Source organism: Heteronotia binoei, chromosome 6 (genome assembly GCF_032191835.1).
Source record: "Heteronotia binoei isolate CCM8104 ecotype False Entrance Well chromosome 6, APGP_CSIRO_Hbin_v1, whole genome shotgun sequence".
In the NCBI taxonomy this organism is placed as follows: domain Eukaryota; kingdom Metazoa; phylum Chordata; class Lepidosauria; order Squamata; family Gekkonidae; genus Heteronotia; species Heteronotia binoei.
In genome coordinates this window covers 4,689,753-4,717,291 of record NC_083228.1, presented here as the reverse complement: position 1 = coordinate 4,717,291, position 27,539 = coordinate 4,689,753, and the positions used below count along the sequence as shown (strand labels likewise).

At 46.5% G+C, this 27,539-nt stretch overlaps 1 protein-coding gene across 1 annotated transcript; it reads right to left on the bottom strand.

Annotated features, from left to right (window-relative positions):
• Window positions 1–1,887: 1,887 nt before the first annotated feature.
• PITX3 (paired like homeodomain 3) lies at window positions 1,888–26,626 on the bottom strand. The gene is made up of 3 exons (XM_060240780.1): window positions 26,464–26,626; window positions 11,965–12,170; window positions 1,888–2,605 (listed from the first exon to the last, which is right to left on the bottom strand). The coding sequence occupies exons 1-3, from the start codon at window positions 26,570–26,572 to the stop codon at window positions 2,054–2,056; spliced, it is 867 nt and encodes a 288-aa protein (XP_060096763.1). The 5' UTR covers window positions 26,573–26,626; the 3' UTR covers window positions 1,888–2,053.
• Between the last annotated feature and the right edge of the window lie 913 nt (window positions 26,627–27,539).

Here is a 27,539-nt window from a genome sequence, read left to right as displayed (position 1 = left end):
CCACATACTATTCTTGTTCACAAGTTGGTAAAACATGGTTTGGATCGTTTTACTGTTAGATGAATCTGTTACTGGCTGACAGATCACACCCAAAGAGTGCTGGTGAATGGTTCTGCATCCTCTTGGAGAGGAGTGACAAGTAGAGTGCCTCAAGGATCTGTCCTGAGGCCTGTTTTGTTCAACATCTTTATCGATGATTTGGATGAAGGAATAGAGGGAATGCTTATTAAATTTGCAGATGATACTAAATTGGGAGGGGTTGCTAACAGTGGAAGATAAAAACAAGATACAGGGTGATCTTGACAGGCTGAAAAACTGGGTTAAAGCCAATAAAATGTATTTTTAAATGTAAAGTTCTGCATTTAGGTAGGAAAAACCCAATGGGGGAGATTTGTCTTGGCAGTAGCATGTGTGAAAAGGATCTAGGGGTCTTAGCGGACCAAATGCTGAACATGAGTCAACAGTGTGATATGGTGGCTAAAAAAGGCAAATGCAATTTTGGGCTGTTATCAAGAGATTACGTGAAGTGATGGTATGACTTAACTCTGCCCTGGTAAGACCTCACCTGGAGTATTGTGTTCAGTTTTGGACACTACATTTTAAGAAGGATATAGACAAGCTGGAACGGGTCCAGAGGAGGGTGACGAAGATGGTGATGGGGCTAGAGACCAAGTCCTATGAAGAAAGGTTGAAGGAGCTGGGTATGTTTAGCCTGGAGAGGAAGCGGCTGAGAGGTGATGTGATCACCAACTTCAAGTACTTGATGGGCTGTCATATAGAGGATGGTGCAGAATTATTTTCTGTGGCCCTAGAAAGTAGGACCAGAACGGGTTGAAATTAAATAAGAAGAGTTTCTGGCTCAACATTAGGAAGAACTCCTGACAGTCAGAGCAGTTCCTCAGTGGAACAGGCTTCCTCGGGAGGTGGTGAGCTGTCCTTGGAGGTTTTTAACTAGAGGCTAGATGGCCATCTGACAGTGATACTAATCCTGTGAATTTAGGGGGAAGGTGTTTGTGAATTTCCTGCATTGTGCTGGGTGTTGGACTAGATGATCCTAGGGTCCCTTCCAACTATGATTCTATGAATCTGTAAAAAACCAGTTTTTCTGAATTCCTGTATTCATTTAGGAAATGTTTTCTAGCCCCTTGTATTACAGAGATATGCCTTTCCCTTTCTATCTCCCCACCAAAGCGACTAGAAACTTTTTTTAAAAATGAAGGCTGGGAACTCACAGAATCTGGTACACAGATTGTTGCTATGTTGTAACAATAGCCAATTGTTGATTTTGGGGGAAAAGCTTGAAGAAGCCCCAGCAGTGTGGAGAGTTCTGTCCCCCCCCCCCACCCCGTCCCCGTGACTAGGGCAGGAATCCTACATGCTATTGTTTTTAATGCTATTGTTATGTTTTCATATTTAGTACCTTGGATTGAAAGGCAGCATAAAAATGCTTTAAATAAATAAATAAATGATAGCTCTATTAACAGCAGCAAAGGAGATACCATAACAAACCCATGTGTTTGGAAAACGTCTGTCTCCTCTATCCCGATTTTACACACCATCCAACTTCCCATCAGAGCATCCCCTCCCTTTGCCAATCCTCCTTAATCAAATGCCAAAATCTGTGTGTAGGGGGGGGGATTTAAAAAAGGACCAAACATTGTGTCCACAAAGGGTAAACATCCGACAAATGTGCACCAATGCCTTCTTGCTTCCAGCACAGAATTCTAGCTCTCCTCCGAGAGCCGAGGAGGGCAAAGGAGCAGCCCGGCGACACAGCAGCAGGGAGGGGCATGCACGGCACCCTTTCTGCTGCACCTGCCTGCCTGTGTTGGGGTGCTGAGTTTGAAATGAGCTCAGAGCCGGGGAGGGGAATCCCTCTTTCCAAAATAGAATTAAATAAACAATTACATTTACTTTACCAAAAGACAGTCAACAGTTTATAACATGATAATAACTAAGCACATCTTGTAGGAAGTTGGTGTGCCTGTCTGGGTGTGGCCACTGAGCTACAGTCCAAGCTCCAGATGAGCAGGGGCACGGGAGGCCTGACCCCTCATACTGGCCTATCCACAGCGGCATACTGGCAGGGGCTCAGGTTGGAGGCAGAGGTCTGCACCACTGGGTAGGTGAAGTTGGAATGCTGTTTCGCCTTCAGCCTTAAGCTAGCCAGACTGGAATTACACGTGTCCCTGTACATGTAGGGGCTGGTAGTGGAGGCAGCGTAAGGGCAGGTGCTGGAGGAAACAGTAGAGCTAAGGCCAGGACTTCCAAGGTTGTTCAGGCTGGAGCCAGGCATGCCAGTCACTGTTGAGGGAACCATGGAAGATGGCATGGGCATGGACCCAATGGAGCTGGATGTGGAGAACATGGGCTGCGAGGAGAGAGGGCTGACATTCATCGAGTTGAAGAAGGGGAAGCTCTTGGTTGACAGGGTGCTAGTAGCCAGGCTTTTAGAAGCCCAGTTGTTGTAAGAGTAGCCGCTATACATCTCCTCATAAGGTTGCATCAGTCCATTGAACTGGGCACCAAAACTGTTCTTGCAAAGCTCTGCCTGCTGGTTTCTTTCTCGCTTCCTCCATTTGGCTCGCCGGTTCTTAAACCAAACCTGCAAGAGAAAGGAGAAAGGAAATTATCTCTGTGAACTTCGTTAGAGAGCAGAAGAGGGGACCACACTTCCTTCAGGCAACTCTGTTTGTAGATGTTGAGAACACAGGTACATTTTGAGCAGAACCCTAATGGAACCAGAGAATACTCTGGCTTGCATTTTTCGTTACTAAATACAGTATCGATAGAAACATGGAAACAGAAAGTGCTCAGACATCAATTATCCTTTAACAATTAATAACTTAGGAAAGGAAAAAGGAAAGGAAAGGTCCCCTGTGCAAGCACCAGTCGTTTCTGACTCTGGGGTGGTTGCTTTCACAACGTTTTCACAGCAGACTTTTTACGGGGTGGTTTGCCACTGCCGTCCCCAGTCATCTACACTTTCCCCCCAGCAAGCTGGGGACTCATTTTACCTACCTTAGAAGGATGGAAGGCTGAGTCAACCTCGAGCCGGCTACCTGAACTTAGCTTCACTGGGGATCAAACTCAGGTCGTGAGCAGAGTTTAAGACTGCAGTACTGCAGCTTTAACACTCTGCGCCATGGGGAAGAGCTGGCAAATCATAGAGTCATAAAGTTGGAAGGGATCCCCAGGGTTATCTAGTCCAACCACCTGCACAATGCAAGAAATTCAGACACACTTCCCCATAAATTCACAGGATCAGCATTGCTGTCAGATGGCCATCCAGCCTGTTTAAAAACCTCCAAAGAAGGAGAGCCCACCTCCTGATCCATAGGTTTAATTAGTTAATAATTTTATTAATTTTGGACTTCAGTTTTTTAATTTGTGTCTATTCAGTGCATCATTCTTGGGAAATGCTACCGCATTTGGCCAGTCTTGTACACAATCCATTGCAGCTAGCTGGTATACACCCGAAGTGTCTGATAGAAGAAGATGATACTGGATTTATATCCCGCCCTCCACTCCGAATCTCAAAATCTCAGAGCGGCTCACAATCTTCTTTATCTTCCTCCCCCACAACAGACACCCTGTGAGGTGGGTGGGGCTGAGAGAACTCTCACAGCAGGTGCTCCTTCAAGGACAACTTCTGCTACCGCTCTGGCTGACCCAAGGCCATCCCAACAGGTGCAAGTGGAGGAGTGGGGAATCAAACCCGGTTCTCCCAGATAAGTGTCAGACACTGGAAAATTACTCTGAGAAATATTTAGCTTAGTTAACTTAAATGAAATGCTTAGCTTAACTGACTCCATTTTCTAGCCTCTGTTACTAACCATGGGAAGAGACCTTGCATATCAAAGTAGAAACATAGTTGTTACTAACATTGGTGTGAATTCCTGTCCCTGGAACTAACAAAAGCAACTTCTCTTTGAAGATAAAATGCCTCCGGGGAAGGCGGTTTGGCCATCCCTGTGAGATCAAGGACCACTTGAAGATAAGAGAAAGTGACTGTGTGAAATGTATCACTTTAGGCTTAGAATGCATGGGAATGTAGAATTGTTTAGAAACCTTTGATGTGCAATTCCTTAAAGTAATTCCTCGCCTGCAAAATTGTACCAGTTCCAATCTTTCTACGCTCAGAAACTATGAACTCTCAAATAAAGCCTTAAACTTTGTATCGAATGGAGTCTGGTTGATTGTCTGACAATAGGAGTCTGCGCACTTAACCACTACTGTCAAGATCAACTAATACCGACTTGAGACTGGGGGATCATGGCGTAAGCAATAGGCCCTGTTAAAATCATAATGGATCCACTGCTGCTAGTGTTTTACCTTAGTTACTTCCCTTCCCCCCTTTTCTTATTTTGAATTGCAACTGGTGTGAAGGAACTAGTCGGCGCCTTCTCAGGGCCTGAGGTGGGAGGAAGCCTTGCATAGCAATTCAAGGGCATTTGCTGGATATCACCTGAGAAAGTATCTAGTAGTTATGTGTGAATGTTCCCTCCTGTAAACCCCTCCCCGTAGGAATGTTTTTGAAGTGTATTTTAAAACCCATGTATCAATCTATTGGTTTCATTCTTAGCAAGCTAGAGGCTTGCGCCAGAGTACCAGTTATCAATAAATGGGAACTTAGTATCAACTTTGACTCATTCTTGAATCCGTCGACTTGACATTTTGCTAAGAATCAACTTTGAAGCTTAACCACCCTGGTCACTTTGTAGCAAATGGCTGAAAAGATACCAGAAGGCGGTGAGCTTTCCAATACTGAAGAAGGGCCATCCATTCCCTGGCACGTCTTGGACGCCTGGAGAGTAGCAGCATCTCCCCCGCAGTTCCAGCAGCTGCTCGTCACCCCGAGGCAGTGGCAGCCCTGGACCTCCACCAGTACAATGGATGAGGCCCCAGCGAGACGCGAAGCCATCCTAACCCGGCATATGCAGAGGATGTGGATGGCGAACGCAGAAGGGCCCAATCCGGGTCCCATGGAGCCGGAGGAGATCGACACCATTGTGGTGGTCCCACTACACGAAGAGGGCCCGGAGCCAGACGAGGGAGAGCTGGGCGCAGCGGCTCCCAAGGACGAGGAGGACGAAACAGCCAGGGAGTTTCGAGCCATGGTCCACAACTAAGTGGAGAGCGTGATCAAGGGCCTGAAGGCGGAGTTGCAGGCCATGACCGACCGCATGGCGGGAGAGATCGCCTGGGAAATCTCTCGTTCTCTAGGGCTGCCCGGGCCTAGAAGGGCGACTCAGCCCCCCCTGATCCAGCAACAACCAGCACCAGCGATCCCCGTGCCAGCAGCCCCGGCCGTGGCCCCAGCACCGCCCACAGCGCCCCGGCCGGCAGCTCCCCCTCTTGCACCTCGAGACGGAGGGAGAGGAAGGGAGCTCGATGCTACCTTTGATGGGGACCCTGACGAAGTAGAATACTTCACAATCCAGGCGAACAGCTACATGCATTATTGGGGGAACACCTTCCCGGATGAATTCAGCCGAGTGGATTACCTGGGGTCGAAGCTGAAAGAGGTGGCAAAAAGATAGTACATGAGTCTGTACGAACCCATGAGCCCGGAACTGGATTATGTAGCAACATTCCTACAGGCTCTGTTGGCCCAGTACGAAGACCCCCTCCAGGAGACCAGGGCTTTGGCGGCCCTGTGCGACATGCAACAGGGGCAGAAGTCAATCCGGGAGTATGCTGCAGACTTTCGAGCCAATGCAGCGAAGGTGCGAGGGTGGAGTGAGCTAATGAAGATGGAGCACTTCACCCGGGGGCTGAATGCGGGCATATTGGATCGGGCCCTCACCCAAGCCCGACCTACCACGTTGGTAGGTTGGATCTAGTTAGCGGGTGAGGTTGAGACCAATATGAAGCACGTCGCCATGCAATGCCAGCAACAGAGCGGGAAAGGGGGACGAGACCCAAAAGCAGCCCCGAAAGCAGAGGCGAAGAAACCGGCAGGGGGTTCCAGTGGGGGCAAGCCCGCCGGGCCCTGCAAGTGCTTTCGGTGTGGAGACCCTGGGCACCTAGCAAGCGGCTGCCACGAGCACCACCAAGTGCCCCGAAGCAGAGCACCCCTGTGCCGAAGAAGGCCCCCAGCTGCCCTAAGGATGCGGCGAAAGGCAGTGTGGCAACCATCAAGGAGGCAGAAGAGGACCTGTTCCTGAGCGATGAGCTGAGCGAGCTGGGCTGGATGGAAGAGCCATCGGGAAATGAGAACGACCTGCTCTGAAGGGTGCCCACCAGCAGGTCGCAGAGGAGCCGGCACCAGTGAGGGTGAGAGTGACTGGATCACTATACTTTGTACCAGTGAGACTGTTGAACCCCAAACTCAAGAGATTCATGCAAGTGAGGGCTTTAATTGACTCGGGGTGCAACCGGGAATTAATAACGCCCAAAATAGTAGAGGCCTTAGGCCTGACTACCACCTCCCTCCCCTGCCCCATACAATTCGAGCAGATGGATGGGTCCGTGATGCGGGGGGAGCCCTGTGCTTCAGAGACTCAATTTCTACTGATGGGGATCGAGGAACAATGGGAGCAGGAGTCTTTCGGAATCACTCCATCCTGCTCTTACCCAGTAGTGTTGGGGGTGGGGTGGCTGGCCAGACACGAACTGGACATTCGGTGGGGGAGGCAAACCATAAGGTTCATAGACCCGCTGTGCAAAGATCACCTATGGAACTCAGAGTGGGGGCCTAGCCCTCCGCCCTCCACTGAGAGGGTGTGCCTGACACTGGAAGAAGTCCCGGAAATCCCCCGGGCATACCGGGACTTGATGGGGGTGTTCAGCGAACAGGGCGCCAACGAGCTGCCACCCCATAGGGACACAGACTGTGCTATCGAATTAATACCGGGGGAATCGCTCCTCAAAGCCAAACTGTACCCGATGGGATGGGCGGAGAAGGCGGAGCTGCACAAAGTTCTAGACAAGAACTTAAAACGGGGGGTTATTAGGCCGGCCACGGCCCCCCACGCAGCCCCGGTCCTGTTCCGGAAAAAGAAAGACGGCTCGCTTAGACTTTGCACAGATCTTCGTGGGATAAACGCGATTTCAACCTCCAACGCCTACCCCATCCCCCTCATTAAGGACTTATTGAGTACTCTGTCGGAGGGGAAAATTTTTACAAAGTTGGATTTGAGAGATGCGTATTTCCGGGTGCGCATTAAGGAGGGGGATGAGTGGAAAACGGCGTCCAACACACCACTAGGGCAGTTCGAATACCTGGTGATGCCATTTGGACTGCAAGGGGCCCCCGGGGTGTTCATGAGTTTTATAAACAATGTATTGAGAAAGTTTTTGTTTAAGGGGGTGGTAGTGTACCTGGATGACAACTTGACAACTACACCAAACTGGCTCTGGAAGGGGCCTCTCAAATTGCAGGATACATGTTGAGACTACATGCTGGACTGGCCACCTCATCCACCACTGTAATTAGGGATTTCCTACTCAGAAGGGTAGAAGCTAAAGTGTGCCAACTGGACCTGTTATCTCAGGAGGCATGCTGCCTACCAGGTGCTTGCATTAAGGACATGACTGAAAGGGTAGGAAGACTCAGATAATTATCCTTTCCTGCTGATCCATGTGGGAACAAATGATACTGCCCAGCACAGTCCTGAACATATTAAAACACTATGTGGCTCTTTGTCCGAAGGTGAAGGAGCTGAGAGTGCAAGTTGTGTTCTCGTTAGTTCTTCCTGTCAAAGCCATGGCTTAGGAAGGGAAAGAAGAATATTGCAAATAAATGACTGGCTACGTAGATGGTGTAATCAGGAAAGGTCTGGATTTTTGGACCATGGCTTATGCTTCTGAGATTAAGATTTTCTATTGGGAGATTGTTTCCATCTCATGAAGGTAAGAAAAAATGTGTTTGATAATAACCTTGCAAACCTAATAAGGAGGGCTTTAAACTAAATTGCATGGGGGAATGAGACAAAAATTCAAAGCCTAGGCCAATAACTGGAGACACTAAAGTTTTGCAAGAAGTCGCACATATGCTAGGAAACATTAACTTACATAAATACAGAAACAAAAACCTCAAGGACCATAAAACATGGATTCTGATGCCTCCACACTAATGCACAAAGTATGGGAACCAAGCAGGAGAAACTGGAAGTTCTAATACAGGAAGGGCTGCCATATAGAGGATGGAGATTGTTTTCTGTTGCCCCAGAAGGTTGGAGCAGAACCAATGGGCTGAAATTAAATCAAAAGTGTTTCTGGCTAAACATCAGGAAGTTAAGCAGAGCAGTTCCTCAGTGGAACAGTCTTCCTCGGGAGGTAGTGGGCTCTCCTTGCCTGTAGGTTTTAAGCAGAGGCTAGGTGGCCATCCGACAGCAATGCTGATTTTGTGAAATAGGCAGATCATGAGAAGGAGGGCAGGAAGGGCTCCATCAGTGCTTAGTTCTTGTGGCCCTTTCTTACACACTCAGGGAAATGCTGATTGCCACTTCGGAGTCGGGCAGCGGTTTTTCTCCAGGCCAGTTTGGCAAGGGAGGTTTTTTGCCATCTTCTGGGCAGGGAACAGGGGTCTCTGGGGATGTGTGTGTGGTGGGAGGAAGTATTTGTGAGTTCCTCCACTGTGCAGAGGGTTGGACTAGGTGACCCTGGAGCTCCCTTCCAACTCTATGACTCTATGATCTCTGGCCCCATGGAGGTCTGGCTGTCCTAAACAAGGGCCAGGACCTTCTCAGTTCTGGCTGTGACCTGATGGAACTCTCTGCCAGATCTCATTCAATTCTGCAGGGTCTGTAAGGCAGAGATGTTCTTTCAGACCTTTGGCTGAGTGCAGCAATGCTTTAACTTGCACCTTCCTTTTTCCTTCCCCCCCAGATGTTTTGAGATGTTTTCAAAGTCCCCCTACCCAGCAGGTTGCCCTGGTAGTCCAGGATGTCACAAAAACCTAGGTGTCTTCTGATTTTAATTAATCTATGGGTATTTATTTTGTGTATTGTTTTAAATTATACGTTGTACATCATCCAGAACCTGGCATGAGCGGGAAAAGGGCAATCAATGAAATATAAATAACAAAACAACAACAATATCATATTGAAGGTACAATCATAAATGATTCCTCTGAGAAGGAAAACTGGGAGGAGCCTAAAGAAGCCTCCATAAGCAGCTCTCAAAAGACTTGAGAAATAAAAAAGGAAACTGAAGGAGGGCTTTATAACCACAGATAAATATAGATAAATAACCAATGGTGGGAGAGAGAGTGTTAGGAAAGTTAAAGCTCAGTATGAGTTCAGGAAGGCCCGGCGTTCTGCTGCCCCTAGGCAGGGGCCTGTCCCCCCCCCCTCCTGTTCCTTTTCAGAAGTGATGTCATCAGGCTGCTTGCACTTTGCATGAGCACTCACCCCCAGCCCTCCCCTGCTTCAAAGGGAGCCAGCTGGCTCCCTTTGAAGCGGCGAGGGCAGCTTGAGCACTGGGATGCCAGCGGGCACGGAGAGACATAGGCACGGGGAGGTGGAGGCCCGTGGAGGCACTGAGGCCGGAGGGCATGAGGGGACGGAAGCTGGCGGGGCACGAGGGAACAGAGGCTGGCGGGGCGTGGGTGGGACAGAGGCCGGCAGGCCGCAGGGGCCTGGTTAGTTTTTTTTTAGTTTTTAAGCAGAGGCTAGACAGCCATCTAACAGCAGTGCTGATTGTGTGAATTAGGCAGATCATGAGAAGGAGGCTTGGGGGGGTTGCATCAGTGCTTAGAAGAAGAAATTGGATTTATACCCCACCCTTCACTACCCAAAGGACTCTCAGAGCAGCTTACAATCTCCTTTCTCTTCCTCTCCCTACAACAGACACTGTGTGTGAGGTAGATAGGGCTGAGTGAGCACTCCAAGAGCTGCTCTTGAGCAGATCAGCTCTGAGAGATTTATGAGTGACCCAAGGTCACTCCAGCAGATGCATGTGGAGAAGTAGGGAATCAAACCCAATTCTCCCAGATAAAAGTCTGCGCACTTAACCAGTACACCAAACTGGCTCCCTAGTTCTTGTGGCCCTTTCTTAGATGCTGTTATCCACTTTGGGATCAGGCAGCAATTTTTCCCCAGGTCAGTTTGCCCTGGGATCCTGGAGGGTTTTGGGGGGGGGGGTTGCCATCTCCTGGGCATGGAGCAGATGTCACTGGGTGTGTGTTAGGGGAGATATTTGTGAGTTTCCTGCATTGTGCAATGGGTTGGGCTAGATGACCCTGGAGGTCGCTTCTGACTCCACTATCCACCTCTGAACATCTCTTGCCTTGAAAACCCTATGAGGAAGCTGTAAGTCTGCTGTGAGTGGGTGGCACTTTCCTCCCCCGCCCATCAAAATGATGCAGGACAGTGTGTATTTTTGTTCTGTTAATTAAAGAGCATTTGCTGCCCTTGACCTTGCTCTCCTTGGACCATCCCTTACTGGAAATCCTCAGCCTCAAAGACACTTGCCTAGCCTCAACCAGGGTCAGAGTGTTTTCGGACCTGATCCCATCCTGGTGGGATGAGTTCCCACTAGGGACCACAGCCCTAGAGGATCTTTCACAGCTCTGCAGAGCCCATAAAATGGAGCTTTTCTGCCAGTCTTTTGGGTGAGGCAGTGGTCCCTCCTCCCACAATCTGCTGTAAATTGTTGGGTCACTGAACTATAATGCTTGCTCTGGTCTACTCGAGAGCAATAAACTGCACCATTGGGAATTTTTCTAGGCTCTGTCCACTCTTCTCTTAACTGTGAAATAACTCAGGGGTGGCCAACGGTAGCTCTCCAGATGTTTTTTGCCTACAACTCCCATCAGCCCCAGCCAGCATGGCTAATGGCTGGGGCTGATGGGAGTTGTAGGCAAAAAAAACATCTGGAGAGCTACCGTTGGCCACCCCTGCAATAACTGATTGTCATCTTGTTTTAATGAGTTAAAGTTTTTACAGTAACTGAGTTTGGTTTTATTGCAGAGAATTTCATGTTGTAACCTGCCTTCAACCTGCTTGCAAGAAAAGGAGGGCAGGATACGTTAAACAAAGTAATAATAATACAGAGGAATAGCAGCAGCAGACCAACACATGTGAAGCTGCCTTCTACTGAACCAGCCCTTTGCCCATCACAGTCAGTAGCAGACCCCCGGGGTCATCACCTGCTACCTGATGCTTTCCACTGAGATGCTGGGGCTTGAGCCAGGGGAATTTTGCATGCAAAGCAGATGCTCTACCACTGAGCCCCCACCCCCACTGTAACCTGCAAGGCATCCTTCAAACCCCAGAGGCTGTGAGTACTGCTGCATTTGGCAGCTTGTGTGTTACCCAGAATTACAGCTTTATGAGTTTCTGCATTGAGACAGGGAAGGACTGCTAAGCACATGCTTGGCATGCAGAAAGTCCCATCTTCCATTGGCAGTATTCTCATGTAGAAGGCACTGCAAAAGACCTTTCTCTGCCCCTGATCCTAGACAGCTGCTTCCAGTCAGAGCAGATAGGCTGACTCAGCATAAAACTCTAGTTTCACGTATATTAGACAATGGCAAGAAGGTCCCAAGTTCTGCTGGTAGGAGCCGTGTTAGTGATGGCAGTGTCTTGGGCAAAAAGTCCATCCCACCCCCTGCTGGGGCATGGCTATCAGTAGCCCTCACCCACGTGCAAGATGGATGGGAGGCATTGCTGTTGTTGGAAGCCAGTTGCCCAAGCCCCATACAGAACGGGTGCAAGCAGAGGCAGGAACCTGTCCTTCATCTCCCCCTCCCCTCCTTCAAGGGGTGGGTGGCTGGGGTCTGAGGCAGCTGCCGCTGTTGCCCACTGGCTGAGACTGCTGCAGGCAGAGTGGACAACACTCACCTAGAGGGACCAGTGGTCTGACCTAGCAGAAGGCAGCTAAATGGAAACAGACCTACCACAAATCCAATCACATGCAGGAGACTACTACTGCCTGACTGGTCTGTTGGCTTGTTCACCAACACTCCCCCCCCCCCCCAGCTATGGACATATTCAGGGAAACCAATCACCATACCCGGACTCTGGCTTCAGTCAAGTTTGTCCAAATTGCTATCTCCTCTCGAGTGCTCATGTCAGGGTAACGGTTCCTCTGGAAAGTGGTTTCTAGTTCTTGGAGCTGTTGGCTTGTGAAGTGGGTTCTCTGCCGGCGCTGCTTCTTTTTCAGGGAGCCATCCTCAGGGTTGGAGTCATCTGTCTGGTTCTGCTTGGACTTTTCTGTGTCTGCAGAAAGCAAAGGCAGGCAAATCCATCACATGTCTTTAATAATAATAATAATAAAATTTTATTTATATCCCGCCCTCCCCGCCTGGGCAGGCTCAGGGCGGCTAACAACATGTCCATACAATAATTATACAAACTTTTAAAATCAACATTAGTCTTAAAAAAATTCTGCTTTACGATTAACAATAAATTGACAATAACAATAGGCGTTTCTGGTGCTATTCTGTCAGTTAGCATGATGGTGAAAGTCACTTAGGCGAATCCATCAATCCTTCAATCAGCAATCCACAAAGGCCATCCTGAAAAGGATGGTCTTGCAGGCCCTGCGGAATTGGTCAAGGCTCCGCAGGGCCCGCACCTCTTCCGGGAGCTGGTTCCATTGGTGTGGAGCTACGATAGAGAAGGCCCGTGTGCAGGGGTTCTGAAGTTTTGCCTCCTTTGGCCCGAGGATAGCCAGCTTGTTCTTCCCCGCTGACCTCAGGGCTCTCTGGGGCTCGTATGGGGAAAGACGGTCCCTTAGGTAGGGCTTTAAAGGTAGTAACCAGCACTTTGTAGCGAACCCGGTATGTAACTGGCAGCCAGTGCAGTCCGCGCAGCCCTGGCTGTATGTGCTCCCACTTCGGGAGCCTTAATAACAGCCTAGCCGCCGCGTTCTGCACCAGCTGCAGCCTCCGGGTTCGGCACAGAGGCAGCCCCACGTAGAGGGCATTACAGTAGTCCAATCTTGAGGTGACCGTCGCATGAATCACTGTTGCTAGGTCCCGACGCTCTAGGAAAGGGGCCAACTGCCTTGCCCGCTTCAGATGAAAAAACGCCGACTTGGCAGTGGCTGCTATCTGGGCCTCCATTGATAATGAAGGCTCCAGTAGAACTCCCAGGCTCTTGACTCGGTGCGCCACTTTCAGCGGCACACCATCAAAAACCAGGAGAGGTATTTCCCTCCCCAGAGCGCCGCGGCCCACGCAAAGGACCTCTGTCTTCGTCGGGTTCAACTTCAACCCACTCAGCCTAAGCCAAGTTGCCACAGCCTGCAACGCCTGGTCCAGATTCCCTGGGACGCAGTCAGGTCGGCCATCCATTAGCAGATAGAGCTGGGTGTCATCTGCATATTGATGACACCCAAGCCCATACCTCCGGGCAATCTGGGCAAGGGGGCACATGTAGATGTTGAATAACATCGGGGAGAGAATTGCTCCTTGAGGCACCCCACAATCTAGTGTGCGCCTCTGGGACAGCTCACTCCCGATTGCCACCCTTTGTCCCCGTCCCTTGAGGAAGGAGGAAAGCCATTGTAAGGCCAACCCCCTAACCCCTATGTCGGCGAGGCGGCGGGTCAGTAGCTGATGGTCGACCGTATTGAACGCCGCCGACAGATCTAACAACATCAGCACCGCCATGCCACCTCGATCCAGATGCCGCTGGAGGTCATCTACCAAGGCGACCAGCACTGTCTCCGTCTCATGGCCCGGACGGAAGCCGGACTGGCAAGGGTCTAGGATGGAAGTGTCATCCAGAAAACGCTTTAGAATGGCCCGACACTCCCAGAAGCCCATGTAAGTGCTTGTGTGGAAGAGTCCCTCATTCTCCTACAGAAGCATCCCAAATAACAGAATGTGGAAACAGACACGCCCACACACAATATAGTGATCTTGGAGTGAGGTGCTTGCAAGCAGCAGCTCAATACACAGATGAGACCCATTTTTCAGGATGCAGCAAATGAAGAAGGAGAGAGAAGAAGAGCTGGAGTACTACATCTCGCCCTCCACTCTACAAGTGGCTTAGAATCCCCTTTCCCCTCCTCTCCCCACAACAGACACCCTGTGAGGCAGGTGGGGCTGAAGGAGCTCTTTCAAAAACTGTTCTTGAGCAGAACACCTCTGAGAGACTTAGGATCAGTGTTCCCTCTAAGCTGAGTTAGTGTGGGTTAGCTTACAGTTTTTTAGCCTCTGGCTTACACATTTTTGTTTTAGTGCAGGAAAAATGGCCCCACAGAAAAAACAATTTATGCAGTAGCTCACAACTTTAATGCTGGTAGCTCAAGAAATAGAATTTTTGCTCACAAGACTCCACAGCTTAGCAGGTGTATTAGTTATGACTGTCCCAAGGTCACTCCAGCAGATGCATGTGGAGAAGTGGGGAATCAAATCCAGTTCTTTCAGATTAGAGTCAGTGCATTTAACCACTACACCAAACTGGCTCTCACCCCTCCAACAGAAGAAAGTAAACATCTCTGCTGAATGAGCAAAACTGTGGAGTCTTTCTGAAAACAGAACATATAAGGAGGGTAAGAAGTTCCAACCTAGGATCAGCATAGGGGTAGTACATAAACACCTAGTTTCGTTAAATGAAACTAAGTCCTCAGGGCCAGATAAATTGCATCCAAGGGTTCTAAAAGAGCTTGCGGATGTAATTTCTGAGCCTCTGACTATTATTTTTGAGAATTCTTGGAGAACAGGAGAGGTCCCGGAAGATTGGAGACGGGCGAATGTTGTCCCCATCTTCAAGTCGGTCCTGGAACATTTAAAAAGAATCGATGTGATTACTAAGTCAGCATGGTTTTCTCAAGAACAAGTCATGTCAGACCAACCTGATCTCTTTTTTTGAGAAAGTGATTACCTTGCTGGATCGGGGGAATGCTGTAGACATCATTTATCTCAATTTCAGTATCCTTGTTGATAAGTTGGTAAAATGTGGTTTGGATCCTGTAACCGTTAGGTGGATCTGTAACTGGCTGACAGATAGCACCCAAAGAGTGCTTGTGAATGGTTCCTCATCCTTTTGGAGAGGAGTGACAAGTGGAGTGCCTCAAGGATCTGTCCTGGGACCTGTTTTGCTCAACATCTTTATCAATGATTTCGATGAAAGAATAGAGGGAATGCTTATTAACTTTGCAGATGATACTAAATTGGGAGGGGTTGCAAACACAGAAGAAGACAGAAATAGGATCCAGGATGACCGGCCTTGACAGGCTGGAAAACTGGGCTAAACTCAATAAAATGAATTTTAACAGGGATAAATGTAAAGTTCTGTATTTAGGTAGGAAAAATCCAATATATGGTTATAGGATGGGGGAGACTTGTCTTAGCAGTAGTATGTGTGAAAAGAATCTAGGGTCTTAGTGGATCATACGCTGAACTTGAGTCAACAGTGTGATGTGGTGGTTAAAAAGGCAAATGCAATTTTGGACTGCATCAGCAAAAGTATCGTGTCCAGATCATGTGATCTGATGGTATTGCTTTACTCTGCTCTGGTAAGACATCACCTGGAGTATTGTGTTCAGTTTTGGGCAGCACATTTTAAGAAGGATATAGACAAGCTGGCACAGGTCCAGAGGAAGGCGATGGAGATGGTGAGGGGTCTGAAGACCAAGTCCTATGAAGAAAGGTTGAAGGAGCTGGGGATGTTTAGCCTGGAGAAGCGGTGATATGATCACCATCTTCAAGGACTTGAAGGGCTGTCATCTAGAGGATGGTGTGGAATTGTTTCCTGTGGCCCCGGAAGGTAGGACCAGAACCAATGGGTTGAAATTAAATCAAAAGCGTTTCCGTTTCAACATTAGAAAGAACTTCCTGACCATTAGAGCGATTCCTCAGTGGAACAGGCTTCCTCGGGAGGTGGTGGGCTCTCCTTCCTTGGAGATTTTTAAACAGAGGCTAGATGGCCATCTGACAGCAATGAAGATCCTGTGAATTTAGGGGGAAGTGTTTGTGAGTTTCCTGCATTGTGCAGGGGGTTGGACTAGATGACCCTTGAGGTCTCTTCCAACTCTATGATTCTATGATATGCCGCCAAATAAAAATGGCTCACCCCATGGAGATTCCTCCCAAGAGTGCCTGGCCCCCAATGTGCTCAGGGCCCTCTTTGTCTGAATAGCTCTCCAAACAGGAGCAGAAAAGGACCTCAGACCATAGCCCGACACTTTTTTAAAAAACTCTTCACTCTTGCCTTTTCTTACAACATCCATACTGATGAAAAGATCAGGAGAACTCTAAAGCTTGAGCAGCATGTTGCGTCACTTTGGTTGGTCATCATTAAATGGGGAGAGGAGGGGAAAGGGGATTCTAAGCCACTCTGAGTGAAGGGCCAGGTGCGGAACTCCAGCTCTCTCCTTCATTTCCTGCATCATGAAAAATGGGTCTCATCTGTGTGTTGAGCTGCTGCTTGCAAGCACCTCGCTCATATTGTGTGTGGGTGTGTGTTTCCACATGTTATTTGGGAGGCTTCTGTAAGAATGAGGGATTCTTCCACACAAGCTTTGGAATTTTGCTTTGGCTAAGGAAGCTACCTGGAACCTACATCTACCCAAAGGCTTCATTCATGCCTCCAGGGCTCCTGAGATGCTCTGACTCTCTGAAAAGTACAGTCTGAGAGAGAAAGGATTTTTTTGTTATAAAATAAATGAAAGAAGAGCATATGCAACATCCTCCAACTCCAAAGGCCCTGGAACTAAAAGGAGGCAAAGATTCTCCTACTCAGTGGATGAAGCCCTTAGAGATGAGATTTCCCTCCCTGCCTCCCAATATTGCTTTGGACTGCCCAGGGCCAGAAAAAACCACCTAGGACCAAGTTTATATTACAGGAAATACAAAATACAATACTGCTGGCTGACATGTTTAGTAAAACTTTTAACAATAATTGCATACATCTTTTGTCACATTATAGAGAAGTATATCCTTATATCCAAAGAGAAGTCCATCTTACTTGTTGGAAGTAAGTTTCCCATTAGGAAATTGAAACCCATTCCTTGGCTATAGTAACAAAGATTAAGAAATCAATGGGGTCATTAAAGATCAAGCTATAAAAAGGGTTCATAGATTGTGTTCCATGAGATCTTCTGGGAAGTAATAAGTTTCTGGTATGATTTCAAAATGTTCACATTCTACCTGGCCCTTCCTGTTATCTGTCTGAAGCCCGCAGAAGACAGTCCTTGCCTTGGCTTGGCCAAGAAAGAGCAGGCCATTTACTATCTTTTATACTAAATGCTTTTGGGACACCATTGTCTGAATGCCATCTTGCTAGGGGGAGAGTTTTATAAATTTTAAATATCTAATTTGTTGTTTTAATCTAATGTTGTAACCCACCCTGAGACTGCTCATGGGAAGGGTGGGATAGAAATTTAATGAAATAAATAAAAAAAAATTCTAAATACTTCATTCATATATCTTTGGTGATGATTCTGCAATCATTCAGTAAATATATAAAAAATAGACCTTAGTTTATCTCTTAAAAGAGTGTAACAAGGATGGACTTTCTTTGTAATATATTAAGGATGTATTTCTCTATAATGTGACATAAGATTCATGTGATTGTTGTACCCCCCCCCCCCCATGGGGATTCTCTGCTCCCCATGCCTTGAAAGCTGATTTGTTGCACACGACAAAGGATGTTATCTGGTTTTAAACTGTTTTTAAGTGACTGGATTTACTGATTTTATACGTATTATATGCTGATGTACATCACCCAGGTCCTGGCATTAAGGAAATTCACAATTCTAATAAATAACAGCAACAACAACAACAATAATAGTGTTAGCCTGAAAATTACAGTTGAACAAAGCAGGAGTCAAGTGACACCTTTAAGACCAACCAAGTTTTATTCAGAACGTAAGCTTCCGTGTGCTAAAAACACACCTCTTTAGATGAGGGGATCTTGTATAGTGGGCTGATATACATGCAGTTTGTTGATTAAGAGGGCAAACTGTCTGGGATCACATGATGGAACAGTGTGGCAGTTTAGAAAGCCATCTTGTCTGGATGGCCATAAAAGGTAATAAAAATTGCCTGCCAATTGCCACTTAGACAGCTACAATCCTTTCTCGGGTTCGCAAATTTTTATAGAACCTTCATTCAGGGGTTCGCCCAGGTGATGTTACCCCTAACGGACTTGCTTAAGAGTAAAGGGAAGGGGCCGGAGGCAAAGAAGCCGGGAGCAAAGGTAGCATGGATTCCCATCTGCCAAAAGGCCTTTGAGAAACTTTAAAAAGGTTGTTTACAAGCGAACCAGTATTAAGCCATCCCGATGAACTTAAACCCTTCGTGGTCCAATGCGACGCCTCCGATGTGGCTGTAGGAGCCATACTAATGCAAAGAGACTCGGAAGGGAGATTGCGACCATGCGCTTACATTTCTAAAAAATTCTCACCAGAGCAGCGCAACTGGTCGGTGTGGGACAAGGAGGCATTTGCAGTAACTTTTGCATTAAAAACATGGCGGTCCTGGCTGGAGGGGGCGAGGGTACCATTTGAGATATGGAATGATCATAAGAACTTAGAAGCGCTGACTGGTCGGAGGAAATTGACTGAAAAGCAGATTCGGTGGGTGGGATTATTTGCGAAATTCAACTTCACCCTGAAACATATTCCCGGGGCAAAAAATTTCTTAGCCGATGCGCTATCCAGACTGCCCCAACACGAGAGTCAGAGGGAGGAAGTGGTGGACTCCATCATTCCCCCCAGTGCGGTGGCCAGCGCTGTGACTACCCGGTCAGGGAAGGAAAAGGGAGCGCCAGAGCCATGTGGGGGTAATAGACTAATAGAAGAAGCAGAACGAGAAAGCGAGGGAAAGCCAAAAGGACTGACTAAAGGAACGGGGGGCTTTTGGTATCACGATGGGAAACTATATGTTCCAAAAGCATTGAGGCAAGATATTACAACACTGTCACTGTAATAAACTCTGGCCACTTCAGTTACGTAAAGACGTTACATCTGGTCAATAGACAATTCTGGTGGCCTCAAATGAAGAAAGACATTTCAGAATTTGTAACTACTTGCCCAGTGTGTATAATGGCGAAAAGGCAAGGGGGAAAGCCCCCTGGTCTCTTTCAACCCACTCAGACTGCAGAGCGGCCATGGTCGGTAATATCTATGGACTTTATAGTGGAGCTGCCGGCCTCTCAGGGCAGGACCGTAATACTGGTAGTAGTGGACACTTTTTCAAAGCAAGCACTTTTCATTCCATGCAAAAAGTTGCCCACAGCAAAGAAACTGGCGTACCTATTTTTCCAACACATTGTTAGAGTCTACTCCTTCCCCAATAAGGTCATTAATGACTGCAGCCCGCAGTTCGTTGCCAACTTCTGGCGGGAGTTCTGCAAATTAACAGGCATGGAACAGGGGTTGAGCTCCACCTATCACCCCCAGACGGACGGGCAGACGGAACGTGTAAACGCGCTTCTAGAACAGTACTTGCGGTGCTATGTGAACTATCAACAGACCAATTGGGTGGAGCTACTGCCGTTTGCAGAATATGGATACAATAATAGCCTCCATATCTCAACCAAAGCATCCCCGTTTAAAATTGTGAACGGTTATGAGGGGAAACCATTCCCGTTGCCCGAGGACAATGGAACCAAACCCCCTTCCTCTTGTCAGCAGTGGTGGGAGACGCTGGGGAAGGGGTGGACTGTAATTCAAGAAAACCTGGATGCAGCCAAAAAGGACTATAAAGCACATTATGACAAAAAGCACACCCCAGAATGGGACTTTAAAGTAGGAGAGACTGTGTTCCTATCTACAAAGAACCTGCCATTGCCACAAACCTCCAAGAAACTTGCTTACAAATACCTGGGGCCCTTCAAAATAAAGAGGGTAATAAACAAAGTGACAGTAGAATTAGAATTACCAAAACTGTTTAGTAAAATTCTCCAGTTTTCCATTGCAGCCTTCTTTGGCAAGATCCAGGGGCTACGAGTTGGCACCCCGTCCGCCGGAGCCCAAACCTATTCAAGTGAAGGGTCAGAGTCATCATGAGGTGCAGGAGGTATTGGATGCGAAAGAGAAAAGAGGAGTGTTGCACTACCTAGTGCGCTGGAAGTATTCCCCCCCCCCCAGTTGTGATGAATGGGTGAAAGCATCCAACCTCCGGGCCCCACTTCTCAAAAGATTTTACCTACTGCACCCAGACAAACCCCGAGCAAGAGCTTAGGGGGGAGAGTATGTCATGCATTGTATACTCATCTTATACTATAGAAGCTGGATTTCAGAATTGTTACTTTTATATTATAGAATCCAGACTTTAGAGTTGTTACTACTCAGAATTAACTGTGGGCCCCCACCTTTCTTCTTTCGCTTTTACTAACAGATGCAAGAATGTCCTCTTTGAAGATAAGACCTCCTGGGAATTGTTCTCAGGCTCAGCCAGGCCTGAACCCAGGATGTGCTAGCCGCAATATAGATAAGGAGTCCAGCGTGTGAATTTCACACGTGAATGTAGAATTGTTTATAGAACCTTTGATCTGCCATTTTAAAGCATGTATTCTAGTGTTACAAAGTATCAGTTCCAATCTTCAGCTCGAATGAGCCACATGGATTATCAATAAACCTAACTTTGTTTCAAAATCCAAGGACTGGTTATTTTGAAATCTCATGCTTGACAATGACAAGAAGATTGCCAGTCATTTTGGGTATGTCAAAACACTGCACCTAGTGAACAGGCAATTTTGGTGGCCATTTATGAAAAGGAACATATCTGAGTATGTGGCCTCCTGCCCGATATGTCTGATGGCAAAACGGCAAGGGGGAAAGCCGCCGAGATTATTACAACTGCTGGAAACAGCAGCCAGACCCTGGTCGGTGGTGTCGCTGGACTTTCCCTCCCTCCCAAGGGAAAACCATCTTGTAATAAGATACTGTATATTCTTGTAGTAGTGGACGCCTTTTCTAAACAAGCGCATTTTATCCCCTGCTTTCAAATACCAATGGCTAAGAAATTAGCCCAATTGTTCTTTCAACATGTGGTGAAATTACATTCCTTCCCAGATAAATTGATTGGTGACAGAGGCCAACTTCTGGGAGTTTTGTAGATTGACAGGCATTGAGCAGGGATTAAACTCCTCATATCACCCTCAGATGGACGGACAAACGGAATGGATGAACGCGTTGCTGGAGCAATATCTCCGGTGCCCAGCAATCGAACTGGGCAGAACTACTCCCCTTTGCAGAATATGGCTATAATAATAGCATACACATTTCCACTAAATCCTCCCTCTTTCTAGTGGTGAATGATTATGAGGGGAAGCCCTTTCCCCAACTACCAGGAGGACTCACAGCAGAAAGCCCATCCACCTTTGAGCAGTGGTGGAGAAAATTGGGGAAAGCCTGGAACATCATCCAGGAAAACTTAAACCTGGCTAAAAAGACATAGAAAAAACATTATGATAAGCATCACCCAACTGCTTGGGACTTTAAAGTGGGAGATACTGTGTTTTTATCAACCAAAAACTTACCACTACCACAAACCTCTAAAAAACTAGCTTACAAATTTTTGAGACCGTTTTGTATAAAACGAGTGATCAATAAGGTGACTGTTGAACTAGAACTGCCAAAGATGTTTAGTAAGATACACCCAATTTTTCATTGCAGTTTACTTCGAAAGGACCCTGGAGCGACGCCCTGGCACCTAGACCAAAATTGCCGGAACCTATCAGGATCACCACGAAGTAAAAGAAATCTGAGATGCTAAACTGAAATGGGGTGTGTTTATTTTCTGATTGTGGAAGCATTTCTCAATAGCCCATGACGAATGGATAATAAGTTCAAATGTGAGGGCCCCAGCCCTAATTAAACAATTATTTGCTAAATATCCATCCAAGCCCAGGAGGGTGGCTTAGGAGGGGGCAGTATGTCAAGCGCGCTCATTTCGGCCATATTTTACTATGTAGAGAGCAGGTCACCTCTCCTCCATTATTTACAACCCAGAGGGCACGTAGCAAAACTATCTGGCCCTGGGATGGTTATGGTACCTCAAAACATCCTCCCCCGGTTTCACACAGGCAACTGTTATCTGTTTACGGAGAAGTGTGAGAATGTTTCTGATGTTTCCAATAGCCTAAGATGCCTTAGAAAGAAATAGATAGTTGCTTAGAAACCTTTGAACCCGTGACTAAAGTATGCATCTGTAGAGTAACCTTTGATGATATCCTATATAGCAACTCTGTAACCGTTGGTACTTCATTACTCCCAAGGCTTGTGTCCTTGGAAAAGCTCCTGAGTTTCCTGAAATAAACGTATCTTTTGATTCAAAACAAAGGAACTCTGTTATTGGGAAATATTGGTGCTTGACAATTTCCTCACAAGAATATACCTCCTTCACATATACTGCTACGCCTCCACCCTTTCTCATTGGCCTGTCCCTTTTAAATAAGTTGTACCCCTGAATCCTAATATTCCAGTTGTGAGTGTCATTCCACCAAGTTTCGGTAAGGCCTATTATGTCATAGCCTCCTTCCTGTATTAGGACTTCAAGTTCCTCCTGTTTGTTTCCCATACTCTGTGCATTAGTATAGAGACATCGGAATTCATTTTTTATGTATCCTGAGGGTTTAGTTTCCATACATACCTGCAAGTTAACATTACCTATTGTACGCGCCACTCTCTGAAAATCTTTAGTGTTCTTATCCCCAGTTTCTGGCATCATACAAGGCTTTGAATTATTGTCTTGCTTGCCCATGCAATTTAGTTTAAAGCCCTCCTTATTATGTTAGCAAGGCTGTTACCAAACACCCTTTTTCTTACCATGGTAAGGGGCAAACCATCTTCCGATAGAAGACCACCATCTCAAAAGTGTCACGATCCAGAAATCCGAATCTTTCCTGATGCCACCATCGACATAGCCAGTCATTTATTTGAAGTATTCTTCTTTCTTGTCCTAAGCCATGGCCTTCAACAGGAAGAACTGATGAGAACACAACCTGTGCGCCCGCTCCTTCACCTTCTGACCCAGAGCCACATACCCTAATGTGTTCAGGGCTATGACAGGCAGTATCATTCCTTCCCACGTGGATCAACAAGAAAGTATAATAATCTATGGGCTTAATTAGTCTTTCAATTCTTTCTGTCATATCCTGCAGACCTCTCAGAATATAGTCCGGTTGGCACACTTTGGACTCCACCCCTCTGAGCAAAGAGTCTCCAATTACCACCACCTTCCTCTTCCTATATTGGGGAGCAGAAGCTCCAGGCTTCTTATCCACAGGATCCAGAGAAAGTTTCTTCAAGCTTCGCGGAGACTGGGGAAGTAGCCCTTGTTTCAATGGTTCAGAATCAGTTACTGTGGGGAGCTCCTGAAACCTATTGCTGAGCAGCAGAGGCTCAGAACATTTTCTTGTTCCTTCAGGTTACATCTTTCCATGAACCCTCCTCCTCCTGTGTTGGGTTCTCTTCCAATTGCTGAGTTACCACTTCCTCTTCCTCCTCTTGTCCTTTCAAGGCACGTCATTGATTCTGTCAAGAAAACCTTCACCTTTCTTTATACACTGCAGTGTGGACAATCATGCCTCCAGTCCCCTTATCCTCTCCTCCAGCAGGACTACTAACTTACACTTGCTGTAAGTGTAATTGCTGCTACTCTCAGGTAGAAATACAGACATCTTCACACATCACTGCCTCAGCTCCCTCACCAGCCATGCTGCTGCAATCCATTTCAAAAGTCTCTTTATCTTGATTTCCCTGTAAATTCCACTACCAACTGCCTCTTGAGACTACTCGTGAGGAACTACCCAACTTCCTGCAGAATCCCCAGGCTAGACCTCCAGGCCATAAGCCTTTTGGCTCTCGCCTTTCGGCTCACGCCTCTGGCAAGGATGAGTCTTGCAATTTAAAGGCTCAAGCCCCCAACCCACCTCTGACTCAACAGTCAGAGCAAAAGTAGAGGGTGCGGCCAGCAAACAAGCTGCACTCTCTCAGCAACAGCTACACAAGACACACAAAAGCAATCAGAAACCCCTCTCCAGCAGGCACCGAGCACTCACAGTTCCCTCCCACAGCAACCCTAGGTAATGCTCCCCAGCAGTTTTAGAAATGCAAATCAACACTCACCTTACCAGCAGTTCTATCCCAGCTCCTTCCTCTAATGCAGTTGAGCCACTTCTCAGGGCTGACCCACTCCTGAGACCACTGGAGAATGTAAGATTCTTTTCAATTACTGTGAAGTCTTCCTTCCCTGAGATCCCAGAGTGGGTCAGTCCTACCCACCTATAGTCTAAGGGATTCTCTGGCTCCCTGGTGTGAATGGTGATCTAATGCAAACTTTCTTCTAGAATAGGAATCTCCCTTTCAGAGTTTCAAGTAAGGGATTATAGATTCTTTTTTTTAAGTGTGTATTGATTATACTAATGCAAAAAGAGGGACTTCGATCCATCTAGGAGGCCAGGATGCACGAAACATGGGGGTCCTTACAGTTGAAATTCAGTTTGAGGTGTTGCGTTTGGGGTTTCCCCCCACAACATTGTTTCAGAAAATTTTTCTAAGGAGATGAGGCTTGTTGACTGATTAGGAATCCAAGGAGCAAGCCCCTCTCCTCTGGGATCCAAGTTTTGCTAGCCCTGCCTATGGAGAGGAGAAGCTACTTCCCAGAAGTGACCACTCTGGGACCACAGAGAAGGAAGACTTCACAGTAAATGAAAAGAAACATCTGTTTATAAAAGTGTCTGAACCTCCAAGCATCTAACATATGAAATGTCCACCAAAGGAGCAGTCTCTAAGATAGAAGTGAATGCGAGAACATGCAAAGCCGTTCTCAACTCACAATTCATCTGAGATTAGCATAAACTTTCATTGATCCCACAAACCTCCACAGCCACCCTGGCACGGTCTAAGATTTTGGTGAAATGTCACCTGGCCAGCTGGCAACCCCGGCAGATCCAGGGAAGGCAGAGACCCTCCCCAGTCCTCTCAGCTGCACCACCAGAGCCCAGGACAAAATATCTCCATAATAAAGACCTGGAACAGTGCTTCTCTTCACACAAACATCAATAAGACACTCAGTCTTGCTGTGAGCTTTCTCTCCTGCAAATCTAAACTCAGTTCTGACAGTCTTCTTTCTATGAAGACCATCATATGTGCACTTCTCCTGTCTTTCAACCATTTCCTGATTTACCTTTTTCAAATTGATGCTCTAGGACTTCATAACCCTGCCAAATAGCCAAAACAGTTCTGTAGCTAGATGCAACCCATCTTGATCTACAAGATCGGTTACATTTAGCTATAGAAGTGTTCTGGCTCCTTCCAATTTTTCAAATCTCCATCTCCAACATAGCTGTACATGACTTGAGCTGCCTTGCATTTTTTTTGGAGATGAATAATACATAACATACACCTTGCCTGAAAAACTCTTAAATCTAATAATGCTAGAAACTTCTTATATAACATTGTGTACTGATAATTCAAGCTTATGGCTAGCACAATGCCATAAAACGATGGCAGACAATCTGGCTTTGAGAAGTTTTGAAACTCCTCCATGGGATCCCAGCATCACCATCATGTCATTGAAACGAAATTTTCCTGTAAGAATTCTTCCCTTGTGACTCAATATGAGACATCAAACTTTTGTATAGTCTGTCTGCTGTTACTCTTCCAGTTCTATCAAACCAACGAAGAAATTTACGGGGTCTTGCATTTCTAATTCCTCAGTGCCGATGCAAATATACACTATCAGTACAAATTTCTGACTCACAGTAGTAGATTAGCGTATCAGTGAGATTTTACTCTTTGAATCAATAATGCTTCTGATTAATGTGGTTCTCATTAGTTGTTGTAGATTTTCCAGGCTGTATGGCACAGTAGTATTTGACTTTTCGCCAACAGCTGTGATCAGGATCCTCAGAGAAAGAAAAAGAAAATGGTAGGAATTTATATCTACTCAGGAAAGTGGGGTAGGGATTAATCATTACCTTGTAGGAATTTCTCAGGCTGTGACATGTTAATGGAGGAGCTTTCCTGAAGAGGTTCTTTGCATGTGGAATGGCTGTTTGAATTCTAATCTTATCTGTAGTACTGTTGTAAGCTGTAGAGCCTTTTGTGTTTTTCAGGACTGGAAACCACACCCTACTCATTTTTAAACTCTCTTTCCTGTTGAAATTGTGTTTATGTTTGTGGATTTCAATGGCTTCCCTATGTAATCTGACACGGCAATTGGATGTGTTGTCCAGCATTAGTGTCTTGTAATAAGATACCGTATCTTGTTTGAGTTAGTATCTTGAGTTAGATGTGTCCTGCTTGACACAGTATCTTATGTCTTACTTCACTGCAATTTTTATTGGGACTGTATAATCAAACCTATCCTGTCTAACCCTTATGGATTACCTGAGGCGAAGTTAGTTTTCTTTCTCTTATATGACCGATGTTCCCATATTACAAGCCTAGTTGCAAATTACTTTTTGACTGCCATAACAATCAGGGAGCAAAAATTAGCTCTCCTTGATTTTTGTCTGGTTTTTATAACTGAAACTCTCTGTAAATTTGACACGCTGTACTTTTTATTTCCATGCCAATAAAGGTATTTGGATTTGGATATCTTACCACTGTGTTCTTGCCCTTTGCAGCTGTGCTCATGGTGAGGCGTCCCAGCCTCAGAGAGGGAGAGAGAAGGGCTGTGAGCTTCAGAGTCAGTCAACAAGTTGAACTCCATCGATCTGGGACAGATATTGGGGAAGAAGTGCTGTAGGGAAATATACAGATGATGAGTGAGTGGTGGACATGTGGAGAGGTGTTTCGAAGTCTCCCACTCAATAGGGCTCATCTCTAAGTAAATAAGGATGCTCAGGTTGTGCATCAATATCACAACCCAATGCATATGGACTCCAAAGTAAATCCCACAGTATTAAATAATTCCAAAAGCAACAGCTGCATAATAGTGTCTATCGAAGTATCATAAAACAGTGAGCTAAGTGTTGAGTTATTTTTGGTTGGTCCTAATGATTTTTGCTTTTGGATCTTTTTTTTTTATGGACCATGACAGATGCTTGCAATCTGTGCTCTGTGATGTTTACTTTCAGGGAAACATGCAAACAGTGGAATCCTAGCATATTTTAAAGTTTTTTTTAAAAAAGCATCCTTATACATGTAGACTTGTTCAAAAAATTGAGCTGAAAATCTTTAGAAAATAAGAAACACAACATTGATTCTGGTAATCTGCTATTTTCTCTGAGAAGGAATTCCTTCTCTGAGTATTTTTAAAAAGTTTTCTAACTAAGATTGGGAATACATGAAGGCGACAATTGTCTGATGTGCACACACACACTGAGCTCTGAGACTTCTAGGAAGTCTGCATGTACAAGAAATGCCACAGTAGAAGATGTGTTTGTCTAGCCAACATCCCTTCATGCAGTGCTTTGTGCCCTATATGCCCATCTGCATGTCCTCCTATTGCTGTGGTTTTTGCACCGTTGCTGGAATTAAGCAGACGCACATGGGGCGCATTAATTCCTTGGATTAAGACTTGATGAAGACGTGTGTCACTTTGCTGCCCCAGGATTTATTAAGCACCCTTCTCGAGGAAGGAGCAGATGGAATTCCTTTCAAATTTTTGTAGGCCAGGAGTTTGGCGCCCCAGGAACAGTTCAGAGGCCAGTGGAAGATCTTTCCTAGCAGCCAGC

What these genes read in the sequence shown, in the direction of transcription:
- PITX3 (XM_060240780.1), bottom strand. Translation starts at nt 26,572, where the DNA reads ATGGAGTTCAACTTGTTGACTGACTCTGAAGCTCACAGCCCTTCTCTC. An exon ending in CAAAGGGCAAGAACACAGTG is followed by an intron (nt 12,171 to 26,463) that starts GTAAGATATCCA and finishes TGCTTTCTGCAG; the next exon opens with ACACAGAAAAGTCCAAGCAG. An exon ending in TGACTGAAGCCAGAGTCCGG is followed by an intron (nt 2,606 to 11,964) that starts GTATGGTGATTG and finishes TTTCTCTTGCAG; the next exon opens with GTTTGGTTTAAGAACCGGCG.